General features: G+C 44.2%; 1 protein-coding gene across 1 annotated transcript; it reads left to right on the top strand.

The window, feature by feature from the left end:
- The first annotated feature begins 2296 nt into the window (after window positions 1-2296).
- LOC135508617 (calcium and integrin-binding family member 2-like) lies at window positions 2297-10614 on the top strand. The gene is made up of 3 exons (XM_064928860.1): window positions 2297-2401; window positions 5175-5322; window positions 10415-10614. Exons 1-3 carry the CDS (start codon window positions 2333-2335, stop codon window positions 10612-10614), a joined length of 417 nt encoding a protein of 138 aa, XP_064784932.1. The 5' UTR covers window positions 2297-2332.
- The last annotated feature ends 6842 nt before the right edge of the window (window positions 10615-17456 follow it).

Here is a 17456-nt window from a genome sequence, read left to right as displayed (position 1 = left end):
CATGTTTTCAGCTCCACATCCCCATGTTAACAGCATGTTTTCAGCTCCTACACATCCCCATGTTAACAGCATGTTTTCAGCTCCTACACATCCCCATGTTAACAGCATGTTTTCAGCTCCACATCCCCATGTTAACAGCATGTTTTCAGCTCCACATCCCCATGTTAACAGCATGTTTTCAGCTCCTACACATCCCCATGTTAACAGCGTGTTTTCAGCTCCTACACATCCCCATGTTAACAGCATGTTTTCAGCTCCACATCCCCATGTTAACAGCATGTTTTCAGCTCCACATCCCCATGTTAACAGCATGTTTTTAGCTCCTACACATCCCCATGTTAACAGCATGTTTTCAGCTCCACATCCCCATGTTAACAGCATGTTTTCAGCTCCTACAAATCCCCATGTTAACAGCATGTTTTCAGCTCCTACATATCCCCATGTTAACAGCATGTTTTTAGCTCCTACACATCCCCATGTTAACAGCATGTTTTCAGCACCACACATCCCCATGATAACAGCATGTTTTCAGCTCCACATCCCCATGTTAACAGCATGTTTTCAGCTCCACATCCCCATGTTAACAGCATGTTTTTAGCTCCTACAAATCCCCATGTTAACAGCATGTTTTCAGCTCCTACACATCCCCATGTTAACAGCATGTTTTCAGCTCCACATCCCCATGTTAACAGCATGTTTTCAGCTCCACATCCCCATGTTAACAGCATGTTTTTAGCTCCTACAAATCCCCATGTTAACAGCATGTTTTCAGCTACAAATCCCCATGTTAACAGCATGTTTTCAGCTCCTACACATCCCCATGTTAACAGCATGTTTTCAGCTCCTACACATCCCCATGTTAACAGCATGTTTTTAGCTCCTACAAATCCCCATGTTAACAGCATGTTTTCAGCTACAAATCCCCATGTTAACAGCATGTTTTTAGCTCCTACACATCCCCATGTTAACAGCATGTTTTCAGCTCCTACACATCCCCATGTTAACAGCATGTTTTCAGCTCCACATCCCCATGTTAACAGCATGTTTTCAGCTCCACATCCCCATGTTAACAGCATGTTTTCAGCTCCACATCCCCATGTTAACAGCATGTTTTCAGCTCCTACACATCCCCATGTTAACAGCATGTTTTCAGCTCCACATCCCCATGTTAACAGCATGTTTTTAGCTCCTACAAATCCCCATGTTAACAGCATGTTTTCAGCTCCAAATCCCCATGTTAACAGCATGTTTTCAGCTCCTACACATCCCCATGTTAACAGCATGTTTTCAGCTCCACATCCCCATGTTAACAGCATGTTTTCAGCTCCACATCCCCATGTTAACAGCATGTTTTCAGCTCCACATCCCCATGTTAACAGCATGTTTTCAGCTCCAACACATCCCCATGTTAACAGCATGTTTTCAGCTCCTACACATCCCCATGTTAACAGCATGTTTTCAGCTCCACATCCCCATGTTAACAGCATGTTTTCAGCTCCACATCCCCATGTTAACAGCATGTTTTCAGCTCCACATCCCCATGTTAACAGCATGTTTTCAGCTCCACATCCCCATGTTAACAGCATGTTTTCAGCTCCTACACATCCCCATGTTAACAGCATGTTTTCAGCTACACATCCCCATGTTAACAGCATGTTTTCAGCTCCACATCCCCATGTTAACAGCATGTTTTCAGCTCCTACACATCCCCATGTTAACAGCATGTTTTCAGCTACACATCCCCATGTTAACAGCATGTTTTCAGCTCCACATCCCCATGTTAACAGCGTGTTTTCAGCTCCACATCCCCATGTTAACAGCATGTTTTCAGCTCCACATCCCCATGTTAACAGCATGTTTTCAGCTCCACATCCCCATGTTAACAGCATGTTTTCAGCTCCTACACATCCCCATGTTAACAGCATGTTTTCAGCTACACATCCCCATGTTAACAGCATGTTTTCAGCTCCACATCCCCATGTTAACAGCGTGTTTTCAGCTCCACATCCCCATGTTAACAGCATGTTTTCAGCTCCACATCCCCATGTTAACAGCATGTTTTCAGCTCCACATCCCCATGTTAACAGCATGTTTTCAGCTCCACATCCCCATGTTAACAGCATGTTTTCAGCTCCACATCCCCATGTTAACAGCATGCTTCATCTCATCCAGTATCTTTATTCAGTAACATTGTTTGTTTTCTTACATCCAATATATTGTAGGAATGAAAGAAGTGAAAGCCAATGTGTTGATACCACTACTAATAGTCGTTATTGTCTTGTGTTCTAGGTTACATGGGCGATACCATGAGCTGGCTCCACACCTAGTACCCATGGACTACACCAACGAGCCTGATGTTACAATACCCTTAGCTCTTATAGTCAGCATGCCGGAACTAAATGTAGGTAACACTAGTAATCACACTGGTAATCAACACAAACTGGTAATCACACTGGTAATCAACACAAACTGGTAATCACACTAGTAATCAACACACACTGGTAATCAGAATGGTAATCAACACACACTGGTAATCACAGTAGTAATCACACTGGTAATCAACACACACTGTAATCACATGGGTAATCAACACACACTAGTAATCACACGGGTAATCAACACACACTAGTAATCACACTGGTAATCAACACACACTGGTAAACAACACTGGTAATCAGACTGGTAATCAACACACATTGGTAAACAACAAACACTACTAATCACACCGGTAATCAACACACTGGTAATCACACTGGTAATCAACACACACTAGTAATCAACACACACTGGTAAACAACAAACACTACTAATCACACCGGTAATCAACACACACTGGTAATCACGATGGTAATCAACACACTGGTAATCACACTGGTAATCAACACACACTGGTAATCAACACACACTGTAATCACACTGGTAATCAACACACACTTGTAATCAACACACACTGTAATCACACTGGTAATCAACACACACTAGTAATCAACACACACTGGTAAACAACAAACACTACTAATCACACTGTAATCACACTGGTAATCAGACTGGTAATCAGACTTGTAATCAACACACACTAGTAATCAACACACTCTAATCAACACACACTGGTAATCAACAAACCCTGGTAATCAACACACACTGATAATCAACACACACTGGTAATCACACTGGTAATCAACGCACACTGGTAATCAACACTGGTAATCAGACTGGTAATCAACATACACTGGTAATCACACTAGTAATCACACTCGTAGTCAACATACACTGGTAATCAACACTGGTAATCAACACACACTGGTAATCAGACTGGTAATCAACACACACTAGTAATCAACACACACTGGTAATCAACACACACTAGTAATCAACACACTCTAATCAACACACACTGGTAATCGACACACACTGGTAATCAACACACACTGGTAATCAACACACACTGGTAATCAACACACTCTAATCAACAAACACTGGTAATCAACAAACACTACTAATCACACTGGTAATCAACACACACTGGAAAGTGTGTGCCCTCAGGCTTGGAGGGAAGCTCAAGTAATTCCGCTACCTAAGAATAGTAAAGCCCCCTTTACTGGCTCAAATAGCCGACCAATCAGCTAGTTACCAGCCCTTAGTAAATTTTGGGGAACAGGTGTGCTTGACCAGATACAATGCTCTCTCACAGTAAACAAATTAACAGATTTCTGGCACTTTTTTATAGGGAAGGGCATTCAACATGTACGGTACTTAAACAAATGACTGATGATTGGCTGAGAGAAATTGATGATAAAATTATTGTGGGGGCTGTCTGTTAGAAGTCAGTGCAGCTTTTGTATTTATCGATCATAGTCTGGGAAAAACGTATGTGCTATACGTTTTTGTGCTATAATGTGTTCTGTCTAACAGAACACAGAGGTTGTTCTTTAAAGGAAGCCTCTCCAACATAATCCAGGTAGAATCAGGAATTCCCCAGGGCAGCTGTCTAGGCCCCTCTTTCTTTTTTCAAGCTTTACTAATGATCTGCCACTTGTTCTGAATAAGCCTGTGTGTCTACATACAGTATATGTTTTGACCGGGACAGTTTACAATCGAAGGTAAAGCCAAGTAATTTAGTCTCCTCAACTTGTTCAAGAGCCACACCATTCATTACCAGATTCAGCTGAGGTCTAGAACTTAGGGAACAACTTGTACCAAATACAATGTTCTTAGTTTCAGAGATGTTCAGGACCAGTTTATTGCTGGCCACACCTTCCAAAACTGACTGCAACTCCTTGTTAAGGATTAGCCCCTTTTTTCAATTTTCGCCTAAAATGACATACCCAAATCTAACTGCCTGTAGCTCAGGACCTGAAGCAAGGATATGCATATTCTTGGTACCATTTCAAATGAAACACTTTGAAGTGTAACACAATAGATCTGGTAAAAGATAATACAAAGAAAAATCCAACCATTCTTTTGTATTTTTTTGTAACATCATCCTTGAAATGCAAGAAAAAGGCTATAATGTATTATTCCAGCCCAGGTGCAATTTAGATTTTGGCCACGAGATGACATCCCTGTATGTGCAAAGTTTTAGACTGATCCAATGACCCATTGTATTTCTGTTCAAAATGTATCAAGATTGCCCAAATGTGCCTAATAACTTTTCATGTTCAAATTTGTGCACTCTCCTCAAACAATACCCTTGTCCTCGTGGTATTTAAGCTTTCTGCCAATATCAGATATGTCTATGTCCTGGGAAATGATCTTGTTACTTACAACCTCTTGCTAATCGCACTAGCCTACGTTAGCTCAACCGTCCCGTGGAAGGGATACCGATCCCGAAGAAGTTTTAAGGGCTTCAGTGACTTCATTAGCTGACCCGCTTATTGTTGAATAATCAGCATACATAGACACACAGGCTTTGTTTAATCATAATAAATAGATATGACACTTATTTGCTTTCCACATTAAATTCCATTCCCACATAGTAAATAAGTAATTGTCTGACCACTGGCTCACTGTCTTCTATCAGTGATGTTAGCCTTGTCCTCTTGTCTCTCTCTCTGTTTCTTGTAGAATAAAACCCTTATTGTATGAGTGACATACTGATGATAGCCTTGATAGACAGTGATGTCTGAGTCATGACAGCCTTGCCTTGTCTCCCCCTCTCACTGTGTGTCCTGTAGGAGAACCCGTTCAGGAACAGGATCGTGGAGTCCTTCTCTGAGGACGGAGCGGGGAACCTGAGCTTCAACGACTTTGTGGATATGTTCTCTGTCCTCAGTGAGACAGCCCCCAGGGAGCTCAAGGCCATATACGCCTTCAAAATATACGGTGAGTATGCTAATATACTGTGCCTTCAGAAAGTATTCACACCCCTTAACCCTTTCCACATTTTGTTGTGTTACAGCCTGAAATAAAAATGTATTACATTGAGATGTTGTGTCACTGATCTACACACAATACTCCATCATTTCAAAATGGAATTTTGTTTGTAGAACATTTTCTAAATTAATAAAAAATGAAAAGCTGATATTCAACCCTTTTGCTATGACAAGCCTACATAAATTCAAGAGTAAAAATGTGCTTAACAAATCATTCTGTGTTCAATAATAAATCAAATTTTATTTGTCACATACACATGGTTAGCAGATGTTAATGCGAGTGTAGCGAAATGCTTGTGCTTCTAGTTCCGACAATGCAGTAATAACCAACAAGTAATCTAACTAACAATTCCAAAACGACTGTCTTATACACACAAGTGTAAGGGGATAAAGTATATGTACATAAAGATATATGAATGAGTGATGGTACAGAGCAGCATAGGCAAGATGCAGTAGATGGTATCGAGTACAGTATATACATATGAGATGAGTATGTAAACAAAGTGGCATAGTTAAAGTGGCTAGGGATACATGTATTACATAAAGATGCAGTAGATGATAGAGTACAGTATATACGTATGAGATGAATAATGTAGGGTATGTAAACATTATATTAGGTAGCATTGTTTAAAGTGGCAAGTGATATATTTTAGTGTTTAACATGATTTTTAAATGACTAACCAATCTCTGTACCCCACACATACAATTACATGTAAGGTAACTCAATTGAGTAGTGAATTTCAACCACAGATTCAACCAATGCCTTCCAAAGAAGGGTACAGATGCTGAATATCCCTTTTAGCATGGTGAAGTTATTAGATACACTTTGGATGGTGTATCAATACACCCAGTCACGACAAAGATACAGGTGTCCTTCCTAACTCAGTTGCCGGAGAGGAAGGAAACTGCCCAGGGATTTCACCATGAAGCCAATGGTGACTTTAAAACAGTAACAGAGTTTAATGGCTGTGACAGGACAAAACTGAGGATGGATCAACAATGTTGTAGTTACTCCACAATACTAACATAAATAACAGAGTAAAAAGAAGGAAGCCTGTACAGAATAACAATATTACAAAACATGCCTTCTGCTTGGAACAAGGTACTTAAGTAATACTGCAAAAAAATGTGGCAAAGAAATGAACTTTTTGTCATAAATACAAGGCATTATGTTTGGGGAAACTGTCACGCTCGTGATTAAAGACGGACCAAGGTGCAGCGTGATTGAAGTTCCACGTCTTTATTACGGTGGAACTTTAAACGAAAACAATAAACCAATAACAAAATGTGAAAGTAGTGGTGCACATGCACAAACGCAAAACAATATCCCACAAACACAGGTGGGAAAAATGGCTACCTAAATATAATCCCCAATTAGAGGCAACGATTACCAGCTGCCTCTAATTGGAACCATACAAAACACCAACATATAAATATTGAGCAAGAACACCCCCTAGTCACACCCTGACCTACTACACCATAGAGAACAAAGGGCTCTATGGTCAGAGCGTGACAGAAACACATCATTGAGTACCACTTTTCATATGTCTTTAAGCATAGTAGTGGCTGCATCATGTTATGGGTATGGTTATCATTGGCAAGGACTATGGAGTTTATGATATAAAGAAAGAGCTAAGCACAGGCAAAAGAGGAAAACTTAGTTCAATCTTCTTTACAAGAGACACTGGGAGACAAATTCACCTTTCCACAGGACAATAAACTAAAACACAAGGCCAAATATACAGTGGAGTTGCTTACCAAGATGATATTGAATGTATCTGAGTGGCGTAGTTACAGTTTTGACTTAACTTGGCTTGAAAATCTATGGCAAGACTTGAAAATGGCTTTCTAGCAATGATTAACAACCAATTTGACAGAGTTTGAAGAATTTTTAAAAGAATAAATGGGCAACTTGCCTAGATAAATAAAGGTTAAATAAATAAATACAAATTAATAAATATTGTACAATCCAGGTATGCAAAGCGCTTAGAGGCTTATCCCAAAAGACTCACAGATGTTATCGCTGCCAAATGTGTTCCCAATATGTATTGTCTTAGGGGGGTGAATACAAATCTAATCAAGCTATATTAGTGTTTTATTTTTCATATTAAAAAAAAAAGTTTTAATTTTTCTTCCACGTTCACATGAGGGAGTATTGTGTAGATCGTCGACCAAACATTACAATTAAATCCATTTAATTTCACTTGTAACACAACAAAATGTGGAAAACGTCAAGGGGTGTGAATACTTGCTGAAGGCACTGTATATCATAATCACATTTAATCCTAATTGAATCTCTGTTATAAGGGTAATTCTACCACTTGTCAACTTCATTTTCAATATTTCAGCAGAAATCCAGTGTATACATGTGAAAACGGCACATTTCTGCATTTTATAGAAAAAAACTATAGTTTCATGTTAACCCTACCTGTTGACATTAAGTGTCCCAAAGCTGAGGGAGTAAAAATGATGGAGGGTGTAGGGGCTAATTAGACCCTTTGATAGTCACTTCGACCAAGTCAGTTGCCAGCACAAAAATAATATTACGTACGTACACCAGATAGTGGTATCCCATAATGCACTGCAGGAGGTAATGTGGCAGGGTCTACAGTCAATCACGGATTACAAAATGAAAACCAGCCACGTCACAGACCAGGATGTTTCCCAGGCAGACTAAATAACTTTTTTGCCCGCTTTGAGGACAATACAGTGCCACTGACACGGCCTGCAACCAAAACATGCGGACTCTCCTTCACTGCAGCCGAGGTGAGTAAAACATTTAAACGCGTTAACCCTCCCAAGGCTGCAGGCCCAGACGGCATCCCCAGCCGCGCCCTCAGAGCATGCGCAGACCAGCTGGCTGTGTTTACGGACATATTCAATCAATCCCTATCCCAGTCTGCTGTTCCCACATGCTTCAAGACGGCTACCATTGTTCCTGTTCCCAAGAAAGCTAAGGTAACTGAGCTAAACGACTACCGCCCCGTAGCACTCACTTCCGTCATCATGAAGTGCTTTGAGAGACTAGTCAAGGACCATATCAGCTCCAACCTACCTGACACCCTAGACCCACTCCAATTTGCTTACCGCCCAAATAGGTCCACAGACGATGTAATCTCAACCACACTGCACACTGCCCTAACCCATCTGGACAAGAGGAATACCTATGTGAGAATGCTGTTCATCGACTACAGCTCGGCATTTAACACCATAGTACCCTCCAAGCTCATCATCAAGCTCGAGACCCTGGGTCTCGACCCCGCCCTGTGCAACTGGGTACTGGACTTCCTAACGGGCCACCCCAGGTGGTGAGGGTAGGTAACAACATCTCCACCCCGCTGATCCTCAACACTGGGGCCCCAAAAGGGTGCGTTCTGAGCCCTCTCCTGTACTCCCTGTTCACCCACGACTGCGTGGTCACGCACGCCTCCAACTCAATCATCAAGTTTGCGGACGACACAACAGTGGTAGGCTTGATTACCAACAACGACGAGACGGCCTACAGGGAGGAGGTGAGGGCCCTCGGAGTGTGGTGTCAGGAAAATAACCTCACACTCAACATCAACAAAACTAAGGAGATGATTGTGGACTTCAGGAAACAGCAGAGGGAACACCCCCCTATCCACATCGATGGAACAGTAGTGGAGAGGGTAGTAAGTTTTAAGTTCCTCGGCATACACATCACAGACAAACTGAATTTGTCCACCCACACAGACAGCATCGTGAAGAAGGCGCAACAGCGCCTCTTCACCCTCAGGAGGCTGAAGAAATTTGGCTTGACACCAAAAGCACACAAACTTTACAGATGCACAATCGAGAGCATCCTGGCAGGCTGTATCACCGCCTGGTACGGCAACTGCTCCGCCCACAACCGTAAGGCTCTCCAGAGGGTAGTGAGGTCTGCACAACGCATCACCGGGGGCAAACTACCTGCCCTCCAGGACACCTACACAACCCGATGTTACAGGACAGCCATAAAGATCATCAAGGATAACAACCACCCGAGCCATTGCTTGTTCACCCCGCTATCATCCAGAAGGCGAGGTCAGTACAGGTGCATCAAAGCTGGGACCGAGAGACTGAAAAACAGCTTCTATCTCAAGGCCATCAGACTGTTAAACAGTCACCACTAACATTGAGTGGCTGCTGCCAACACACTGACACTGACTCAACTCCAGCCACTTTAATAATGGGAATTGATGGGAAATGTAAAATATATCACTAGCCACTTTAAACAATGCTACCTAAAATAATGTTTACATACCCTACATTATTCATCTCACTAGCCACTTTAACTATGCCAATTTGTTTACATACTCATCTCATATGTATATACTGTACTCGATACCATCTACTGTATCTTGCCTATGCTGCTCTGTACCATCACTCATTCATATATCTTTATGTACATATTCTTTATCCCCTTACACTTGTGTGTATAAGACAGTAGTTTTGGAATTGTTAGTTAGATTACTTGTTGGTTATTACTGCATTGTCGGAACTAGAAGCACAAGCATTTCGCTACACTTGCATTAACATCTGCTAACCATGTGTATGTGACAAATTTGATTTGAGTATATTTTAGTTAGTGCAATTTCACACAATCTGTTTGTTTGACTGAGTCTTGACATGTGTAACATATGAAATAACTCCAAATTAAATGTTTAACTGTTAAATGAGGTTCACATCTTGTAAAACTACAGGGGGGATTTTCTTACTTGAGTTTCATGCTTGTTCTATTACTAAAAGTGGAACATGAATTGCATCATTCAAGTTTCCAGTCTATCCCAAAATTGATGGGTTTATTTGATCCCCTCACCACTCGAAGTCACCCTTTGAGTTTCATCAGTGACACGGTACAACAGAGGGCCTTTTGAGCGAAGGGTAGGGGTGAGGAGCTGGTTTGGGATTCATCACCTATGTAACATTCTGTGTTAGATTTGAACTTGGATAACATCGTGTGTGTGTGTGTGTGTGTGTGTGTGTGTGTGTGTGTGTGTGTGTGTGTGTGTGTGTGTGTGTGTGTGTGTGTGTGTGTGTAGATTTCAACGTGGATAACTTCCTGTGTAAGGAGGATCTGGAGAAGACTTTGAACAAGCTGACGAGGGAGGAGTTGAGCCCTGAAGAGGTCACCCTGGTCTGTGAGAAGGCCATCGAAGAGGCTGACCTAGATGGAGATAGCAAACTGTCCTTCGCTGACTTTGAAAACATGATCACCAGGGCTCCTGACTTTTTAAGGTAACAGTATTATTTTAGTCAGTGTAATACTGTACATGAACTGCATTTGGAAAGTATTCAGACCACTTGACGTTTTCCACATTTTGTTACATTACAGCCTTATTCTAAAATGGATTAAATAAATAAAAAATCCTCAATCTACACACCGTACCCCATAATGACAACGCAACCTGTTTCCATTGATCATTCTTGAGATGTTTCTAAAATTGATTGGAGTCCACCTTTGGTAAATTCAGTAGATTGGACATAATATAGACAGGTACACACCTGTCTATATAAGAGGGGGCCGCCCAACGAAATTGAGCAATCAGGGGAGAAATGCCTTGGTTGTCCAGAGTTCATCTGTGGAGAAGGGAGAACCTTCCAGAAGGACAACCATCTCTGTAGCACTCCACCAATCAGGTCTTTATGGTAGAGTGGCCAGACGGAAGCCACTCCTCAGTAAAAGGCACATGACAGCCTGCTTGTAGTTTGCCAAAAGGCACCTAAAGACTCTCAGACCATGAGAAACAAGATGCTCTGGTCTGATGAAACCAAGATTGAAGTCTTTGGCTTAAATGCCAAGCGTCACTTCTGGAGGAAACCTGGCACCATCCCAATGGAGATGCATGGGGGTGGCAGTATCATGCTGTGGGGATGTTTTTCAGCTGCAAAAATTTGGAGACTAGTCAGGATCGATGGGAAGATGAACTGAAAACCTGCTCCATGACCTCAGACTGGGCCGATGGTTCTCCTTCCAACAGGACAACAATCCTAAACACACAGCCAGGACAATGCAGGAGTGGCTTCGGGACAAGTCTCTGAATGTCCTTGAGTGGCCCAGCCAGAACCCGGACTTGAACCCAATCGAACATCTCTGGAGAGACCAGAAAATAGCTGTGCAGCGACGCTCCCCATCCGACCTGACAGACCTTGAGATTACCTTTTAATTAATTTATTTTTATTTAACCTTAATTTAACTAGGCAAGTCAGTTTAGAACACATTCTTATTTAAAATGACGGCTTACCCCGGCCAAACCCTAACCCGGACAACGCTGGGTATTGTGCGCAGCCCTATGGGTCTCCCACTCACGGCCGGTTGTGATACAGCCTGGAATCAAACCAGGGTCTGTAGTGACACCTCTAGCACTGACATGCAGTGTCTTAGACCACTGCGCCACTCGGGATATCTGTAGAGAAGAATGGTAGAAACTCCCCAGATACAGGTGTGCCAAGCTTGTAGCGTCATACCGGAGAAGACTTGAGGCTGTAATCGCTGCAAAAGGTGCTTCAACAAAGTACTGAGTATAGGGCCTGAATACTTATGTAATTGTGATTTCAGTTTTTTTTGATAAAAACCTTTTTTAATCTTGTCATTATGGGGTATTGTATCCAGCATCGTCTAATGTGTGGTATATTGGCCTACAGAACTGTCTGTCTATATCCAGAATGATCTAATGTGTATTATGTTAGCCTACAGTACGTTACTGTCTGTTGTATCCGGCACCATTAAACCGTTAGCCTACAGAATAATCTAGAACAATCTAATATGTGTTAGAGGTCATGATAGTAGGTCAGTGTGTTAATCTGGTCATGATAGTAGGTCAGTGTGTTATTCAGGTCATGATAGTAGGTCAGTGTGTTAGGTCATGATAGTAGGTCAGTGTGTTATTCAGGTCATGATAGTAGGTCAGTGTGTTATTCAGGTCATGATAGTAGGTCAGTGTGTTATTCAGGTCATGATAGTAGGTCAGTGTGTTATTCAGGTCATGATAGTAGGTCAGTGTGTTATTCAGGTCATGATAGTAGGTCAGTGTGTTAGAGGTCATGATAGTAGGTCAGTGTGTTTGAGGTCATGATAGTAGGTCAGTGTGTTATTCAGGTCATGATAGTAGGTCAGTGTGTTAGAGGTCATGATAGTAGGTCAGTGTGTTTGAGGTCATGATAGTAGGTCAGTGTGTTAGAGGTCATGATAGTAGGTCAGTGTGTTAGAGGTCATGATAGTAGGTCAGTGTGTTAGAGGTCATGATAGTAGGTCAGTGTGTTATTCAGGTCATGATAGTAGGTCAGTGTGTTAGAGGTCATGATAGTAGGTCAGTGTGTTATTCAGGTCATGATAGTAGGTCAGTGTGTTAGAGGTCATGATAGTAGGTCAGTGTGTTATTCAGGTCATTATAGTAGGCCAGTGTGTTATTGAGGTCATTATAGTAGGTCAGTGTGTTATTCAGGTCATGATAGTTGGTCAGTGTGTTAGTCAGGTCATGATAGTAGGTCAGTGTGTTAGTCAGGTCATGATAGTATTTCAGTGTGTTAGAGGTCATGATAGTAGGTCAGTGTGTTAGAGGTCATGATAGTAGGTCAGTGTGTTATTCAGGTCATTATAGTAGGTCAGTGTGTTACATTTACATTTCATTTAAGTCATTTAGCAGACGCTCTTATCCAGAGCGTTATTGAGTGAATTCACCTTCTGACATCAGTGGAACAGCCACTTTATTCAGTGCATCTAAATCATTTAGGGGGTCAGAAGGATTGCTTTATCCTATCCTAGGTATTCCATGATAGTGGGGTTTCAGGTGTCAACTCATAGCCGCAGCCCGTCTGGTGTTCAACCTTCCCAAGTCTTTCAGTCACCCCGCTCCTCCGTCTCCACTGGCTTCCAGTTGAATCGCATCCGCTACAAGACCATGGTGCTTGTTAGGGGAGGTCATGATAGTAGGTCCAGGCTGTTATCAGGTCATTAAGCAAGGTCACTGCGTTCATCCATCTTACATCGCCTTACCATTTAAGTCAGTTCCCGCTCAGCCCAGTCAAAACTGTTCGCTGCTCTGGCCCCCCAATGGTGGAACAAATTCACGACGCCAGGACAGCGGAGTCAATCACCACCTTCCGGAGACACCTGAAACCCCATCTTCAAAATCATTTAGGATAGGATAAGTAATCCTTCTCACCCCCCCCCCCTTAATGACTTAGATGCACTATTGTAAAGTGGCTGTTCCACTGGATGTCAGAAGGTGAATTCCAATTTGTAAGAGGTGGGGATAAGGCGTCTCTAAATGACTTAAATGTAAATGTAAATGTGGTGATTGACTCCGCTGTCCTGGCGTCGTGAGGGAGTTTGTTCCACCATTGGGGGGCCAGAGCAGCGAACAGTTTTGACTGGGCTGAGCGGGAACTGTACTTCCTCAGTGGTAGGGAGGCGAGCAGGCCAGAGGTGGATGAACGCAGTGCCCTTGTTTGGGTGTAGGGCCTGATCAGAGCCTGGAGGTACTGCGGTGCCGTTCCCCTCACAGCTCCGTAGGCAAGCACCATGGTCTTGTAGCGGATGCGAGCTTCAACTGGAAGCCAGTGGAGAGAGCGGAGGAGCGGGGTGACGTGAGAGAACTTGGGAAGGTTGAACACCAGACGGGCTGCGGCGTTCTGGATGAGTTGTAGGGGTTTAATGGCACAGGCAGGGAGCCCAGCCAACAGCGAGTTGCAGTAATCCAGACGGGAGATGACAAGTGCCTGGATTAGGACCTGCGCCGCTTCCTGTGTGAGGCAGGGTCGTACTCTGCGGATGTTGTAGAGCATGAACCTACAGGAACGGGCCACCGCCTTGATGTTAGTTGAGAACGACAGGGTGTTGTCCAGGATCACGCCAAGGTTCTTAGCGCTCTGGGAGGAGGACACAATGGAGTTGTCAACCGTGATGGCGAGATCATGGAACGGGCAGTCCTTCCCCGGGAGGAAGAGCAGCTCCGTCTTGCCGAGGTTCAGCTTGAGGTGGTGATCCGTCATCCACACTGATATGTCTGCCAGACATGCAGAGATGCGATTCGCCACCTGGTCATCAGTAGGGGGAAAGGAGAAGATTAATTGTGTGTCGTCTGCATAGCAATGATAGGAGAGACCATGTGAGGTTATGACAGAGCCAAGTGACTTGGTGTATAGCGAAAATAGGAGAGGGCCTAGAACAGAGCCCTGGGGGACACCAGTGGTGAGAGCGCGTGGCGAGGAGACAGATTCTCGCCACGCCACCTGGTAGGAGCGACCTGTCAGGTAGGACGCAATCCAAGCGTGGGCCGCACCGGAGATGCCCAACTCGGAGAGGGTGGAGATGAGGATCTGATGGTTCACAGTGTCGAAGGCAGCCGATAGGTCTAGAAGGATGAGAGCAGAGGAGAGAGAGTTAGCTTTAGCAGTGCGGAGCGCCTCCGTGATACAGAGAAGAGCAGTCTCAGTTGAATGACTAGTCTTGAAACCTGACTGATTTGGATCAAGAAGGTCATTCTGAGAGAGATAGCGGGAGAGCTGGCCAAGGACGGCACGTTCAAGAGTTTTGGAGAGAAAAGAAAGAAGGGATACTGGTCTGTAGTTGTTGACATCGGAGGGATCGAGTGTAGGTTTTTTCAGAAGGGGTGCAACTCTCGCTCTCTTGAAGACGGAAGGGACGTAGCCAGCGGTCAGGGATGAGTTGATGAGCGAGGTGAGGTAAGGGAGAAGGTCTCCGGAAATGGTCTGGAGAAGAGAGGAGGGGATAGGGTCAAGCGGGCAGGTTGTTGGGCGGCCGGCCGTCACAAGAAGCGAGATTTCATCTGGAGAGAGGGGAGAAAGAGGTCAGAGCACAGGGTAGGGCAGTGTGATCAGAACCAGCGGTGTCGTTTGACTTAGCAAACGAGGATCGGATGTCGTCGACCTTCTTTTCAAAATGGTTGACGAAGTCATCTGCAGAGAGGGAGGAGGGGGGGAGGGGGAGGAGGATTCAGGAGGGAGGAGAAGGTGGCAAAGAGCTTCCTAGGGTTAGAGGCAGATGCTTGGAATTTAGAGTGGAAGAAAGTGGCTTTAGCAGCAGAGACAGAGGAGGAAAATGTAGAGAGGAGGGAGTGAAAGGATGCCAGGTCCGCAGCGAGGCGAGTTTTCCTCCATTTCCGCTCGGCTGCCCGGAGCACTGTTCTGTGAGCTCGCAATGAGTCGTCGAGCCACGGAGCGGGAGGGGAGGACCGAGCCGGCCTGGAGGATAGGGGACATAGAGAGTCAAAGGATGCAGAAAGGGAAGAGAGGAGGGTTGAGGAGGCAGAATCAGGAGATAGGTTGGAGAAGGTATGAGCAGAGGGAAGAGATGATAGGATGGAAGAGGAGAGAGTAGCGGGGGAGAGAGAGCGAAGGTTGGGACGGCGCGATACCATCCAAGTAGGGGCAGTGTGGGAAGTGTTGGATGAGAGCGAGAGGGAAAAGGATACAAGGTAGTGGTCGGAGACTTGGAGGGGAGTTGCAATGAGGTTAGTGGAAGAACAGCATCTAGTAAAGATGAGGTCGAGCGTATTGCCTGTCTTGTGAGTAGGGGGGGAAGGTGAGAGGGTGAGGTCAAAAGAGGAGAGGAGTGGAAAGAAGGAGGCAGAGAGGAATGAGTCAAAGGTAGACGTGGGGAGGTTAAAGTCGCCCAGGACTGTGAGAGGTGAGCCGTCCTCAGGAAAGGAGCTTATCAAGGCATCAAGCTCATTGATGAACTCTCCGAGGGAACCTGGAGGGCGATAAATGATAAGGATGTTAAGCTTGAAAGGGCTGGTAACTGTGACAGCATGGAATTCAAAGGAGGCGATAGACAGATGGGTAAGGGGAGAAAGAGAGAATGACCACTTGGGAGAGATGAGGATCCCGGTGCCACCACCCCGCTGACCAGAAGCTCTCGGGGTGTGCGAGAACACGTGGGCGGACGAAGAGAGAGCAGTAGGAGTAGCAGTGTTGTCTGTGGTGATCCATGTTTCCGTCAGTGCCAAGAAGTCGAGGGACTGGAGGGAGGCATAGGCTGAGATGAACTCTGCCTTGTTGGCCGCAGATCGGCAGCTCCAGAGGCTACCGGAGACCTGGAACTCCACGTGGGTCGTGCGCGCTGGGACCACCAGATTAGGGTGGCCGCGGCCACGCGGTGTGGAGCGTTTGTATTGTCTGTGTAGAGAGGAGAGAACAGGGATAGATAGACACATAGTTGACAGGCTACAGAAGAGGCTACGCTAATGCAAAGGAGATTGGAATGACAAGTGGACTACACTTATCGAATGTAAAGAACGTTAAGCTTACGTAGTAAGAATCTTATTGACTAAAATGATTAAAATGATACAGTACTGCTGGAGTAGGCTAGCTGGCAGTGGCTACGTTGTTGACACTACACTAATCAAGTCGTTCCGTCGAGTGTAATAGTTTCTACAGTGCTGCTATTCGGGGGCTAGCTGGCTAGCTAGCAGTGTTGATTACGTAACGTTACGTTAAAAGAACGACAATAGCTGGCTAGCTAACCTAGAAAATCGCTCCAGACTACACAATTGTCTTAGATACAAAGACGGCTATGTAGCTAGCTAGCTACGATCAAACAAATCAAACCGTTGTACTGTAATGAAGTGAAATGAAAATGTGATACTACCTGTGGAGCGAGGCGGAATGTTGACCGGGTTGTTGAAGTTCAAATCGGAAGACGTTGGCTAGCTGTTGGCTAGCTAGCTAGCAGTAACTCCTACGTTAAGGACAACAAGTAGCTGGCTAGCTAACCTCGGTAAATTAAGATAATCACTCTAAGTCTACACACTCTAAACTACACAATTACCTTGGATACGAAGACAGCAAAGACAACTATGTAGCTAGCTAACACTACACTAATCGAGTCGTTGAGTGTAATAGTTTCTACAGTGCTAGTGGACGTTAGCTAGCTGCTGGGCAGATAGCAGTGTAGACTACGTTAGGACGACGAAATACGATAATTACGCAATTATCTTTGATACAAAGACGGCTATGTAGCTAGCTAAGAAGAAATTGCTAAGATTAGACAAATCAAACCGTTGTACTATAATGAAATGTAATGAAAGGTTATACTACCTGCGGACCGAAGTGTAGATG

The sequence above is a fragment of the Oncorhynchus masou genome, chromosome 22 (assembly GCF_036934945.1).
Source record: "Oncorhynchus masou masou isolate Uvic2021 chromosome 22, UVic_Omas_1.1, whole genome shotgun sequence".
In the NCBI taxonomy this organism is placed as follows: Eukaryota; Metazoa; Chordata; class Actinopteri; order Salmoniformes; family Salmonidae; genus Oncorhynchus; species Oncorhynchus masou.
This window is presented reverse-complemented; position numbering and strand designations above follow the sequence as displayed.